Below are 3,158 nucleotides of genomic sequence, written 5' to 3' on the forward strand. Positions count from 1 at the left end.
GCCTTGAGCGCAAGCTAAGAATCTGCTCGCAGGAAGCTATCAATGTGAAGCATGGATGTTCCGGAAACCGGGCGACGGCGACGGTATCTTCCCTGAGCACAGGGAAGAAGAAGACGAGCCTGCCTCCCATGACGAGCATTCGTGCAGCGAGTTCAAGCAGATCGTGCACGCATTCCGCTAAGCTGTAAGCCGCGGTTGACGGAATGTGGTCGAAGCGTTTCTCTTCGGGAACCGTGTATGGGTTGACGACACCTTTGAGTAACTTTCGGCCGCCGGATTTGCGTCCTCCGGCACGAACGCCATATGGGGGATCACAGATGATGGCGTCGAATATCTTGTTGGAGGAAAAATTGTGATGGTGAGTATATGAAAATGATGCAAGGAAATTATGCTGTATAAATGGTATAAATCCATGAGAATTGAGTGGTAGCAGATCTCAGTTATGCGGCATGAGAAAGACTCAATGGCTTAGAGTAAGTGGGACGCTGGAATATTTGAATTAAGGCAAGAAGCCATTTTGGTTTTCAGAGTCCGAGGGGTAACGCTCTAATGGTGATATGCAATAAATTTGTTAAAAAAGAAAAAAAGTTTCAAAGCAGGACAGCATTTTTATAGCCATCGAAGTGCTGTTCTTTTTTTTTTGTCTTATTCTGTGTGTTTCTGCACCCAAGACATTTGCCAATGATTCTATTTCACAGTCCAATTAAAAGAATAAAAAAAAAGAAAATTTAAATGCATACCATTTAATTCCTGTGTATTTACATATCTAAAACCTATACATTAATTTTTGCATACATACCACCCTATATATTTACATATCTAAAACCTAAACTTAATTTTTACATACATACCCCTTATTTATGCATGAAAAAGGTGTCTTTTACATTTTTTATTCAAGTTAAAATGGTGGTAGTTTTATTTGATATGACAGATTTATATAGAATAAATGTAAGAAATGAAGTATGTTAGAATATGTAAATACATAAGAATTGAGTGGTGTTGTATGTAAACGCCCCTAAAAAAAAATGAGTCAATAGAAGAAAATCCAACTCCACACTAAAAAAGTGCCCATGATCCTAAAGAGATCTAACGGTATCGAAGGTCTGTCAGACGATCAATGGTCTGATGACCGAAGGCCTGTCAGACGACTGGAGGTCTGCAGACAACCAAAGATCTGCCATACGACCGAAAGGCCATCCAAGCAGACAAGAAACGAGCATCCACGCTAACGAAAGGACAAATAGTTTAGTACCCCCAACAATCTCATAATTATCAACGTGAGGCTCTATTAAAAACTCCTCCAAAGATCTCATGAAATCACTAAGGAAAAAGCAAGCCGACCGGCCACCCTAAGGACGACCGACTGCCACTCTCAAAGTCAACTGGCTTACTACAAAAAAGGTCAAACGGTACCCAGGCAAGATAGCCGATCGACTTGAGCACCTACCCACCAAAAGGTCTAGGTATACAAAAAAATGCTAGAATTAGTTATAAATATAAAAATGCACGACAAAAGACAATACTGTCGTAACACCCCTATCAAAGCAGAAGCAAACATGTAATTTTCCACCTTTGACCCTCTATATTCTATAAATAGGGGGACCTTAGCATGTATTAAAAGCCTTTTGGCTCTCTCTCTCTATACACATCTTATGTAGAGAGAGATCTCCCCGCTTCTCTCTTGTAACCTCTATTTTTCATATATAAAATGGGTCAAAGAGCCCAAGAATATCTACTACGGGACAAGTCTGTGTACTCTTTTATTTCTTTCTCTCTCTCTACTTCTCTCTTAAGATTCCTACTACGATTCTTGGGCATGCCTCACAAGAGAAATCTGGATTCAACACCAACGAATTTGATAGGTTGGGTTTTGAAGAAAGCAAAATTGAGAAAAAATAATAAAAGAAAGGTGTAAATAGGGATCAAAATTGGGTTAAATATATTAGTAATAAAATACGGTTTTCAAAACAAAAATTTTTGCATAGGGCTATCAATAAAGCTCATCGTTCGTGAATAACTCGTGTTCGATTCATTTGTTAAGCAACAAGCCGAACACAAACAAGTTTTTTTAATTCGATTTATAAATGAACCGAATATGAACAGATTTTTTTTCGATCACGTTTGGCTCATTTGGGCTCAAATTATTTAAAAATAATAATAATAAATAAAAATTAAAATAGTTATACTGTACAAATATAATAAATAAGTTTTAAATATAGATACGTAAATACTACATAAAAAGTGGCTGATATCTATGTAAACGCCCTTAGAAGTTTTACAAATCAAGTCTCCCCTATTTGTTTTTCTTTATTTATGTTTTAGATATGTTAATACATAAGAATTAGGTGGTATTTATGTAAATGCCCATAAAAAATTTCCCCAAATCTCACCCCGCTGTAGCTTGCCCCACGCTCCCGCTCGAACGGAGTGTAAATATATAAGAATTGGGTGATATGTATGTAAACACACCTAAAAATTTTTGGTTTTTCTTTTTCATGTCACGTTTTTTTTTTTCATGTCACGTCTTTCTATCCCATGGTCCTACCTTCTGAAAAAACAAAATTTTTTCTAGCCCACATGCCCTACCTTAATTTAATCCCACATCAAGAAAAGTTCATTTTTAAGTTCCCTTTAAATATTAAACATAGAAGAAAACTTCAAAAAATTGTAACAAGCAGCAGTAAAAGCAAGTCTGTTGGTTTTATCAAACCGAACACTAGCCAATTTCGAACATCTCAAGCCAAACACAAACATTTTATTCATGAACTATTTCAAACAGGAGAGACTAATTCGAGGGGAAAAAACTTTATAACAAGCCTTACACGAAGGGTGCTCTCCTACTTATGCCTATGTGATGCAAGACTTATATGGTTCACAAATACAAATTTAGGATGTTAACTAAAAAAAAACTGTAAATAATTTAGGATGTTAAGTCACAAATTAGAATTTCCCAACTATTAGTTTAGGCAAAGATTAATCCCTTTTGCACCAAAAAAAAAATGTTCAACCTGCTCCAAATAACAATTAAAAGGACATCAAATCTTAAATTTTGCAAGCAACTCAAAGAATAAATAGAACAATGCAGCACTTTATAATTCATACAAGAAAAATAAAACAATAAGAAAAAAAAAAGCACCAGCAGGATTAGGCTGGGCATC

At 36.1% G+C, this 3,158-nt stretch overlaps 1 protein-coding gene across 1 annotated transcript in view; it reads right to left on the reverse strand.

Annotated features, from left to right (window-relative positions):
- LOC110030039 (tRNA (guanine(10)-N2)-methyltransferase homolog) overlaps window positions 1-3,158 on the reverse strand; it is a 68,595-nt gene that overhangs the window by 4,274 nt on the left and 61,163 nt on the right. Inside the window, exon 4 of the mRNA XM_020732577.1 lies at window positions 3-334. Within this exon, the coding sequence (XP_020588236.1) occupies window positions 3-334 (332 nt within the window). The remainder of the gene's footprint in view (window positions 1-2; window positions 335-3,158) is intronic.

The sequence above is a fragment of the Phalaenopsis equestris genome, unplaced genomic scaffold, assembly GCF_001263595.1.
Source record: "Phalaenopsis equestris unplaced genomic scaffold, ASM126359v1 Scaffold000636, whole genome shotgun sequence".
Classification (NCBI taxonomy): domain Eukaryota; kingdom Viridiplantae; phylum Streptophyta; class Magnoliopsida; order Asparagales; family Orchidaceae; genus Phalaenopsis; species Phalaenopsis equestris.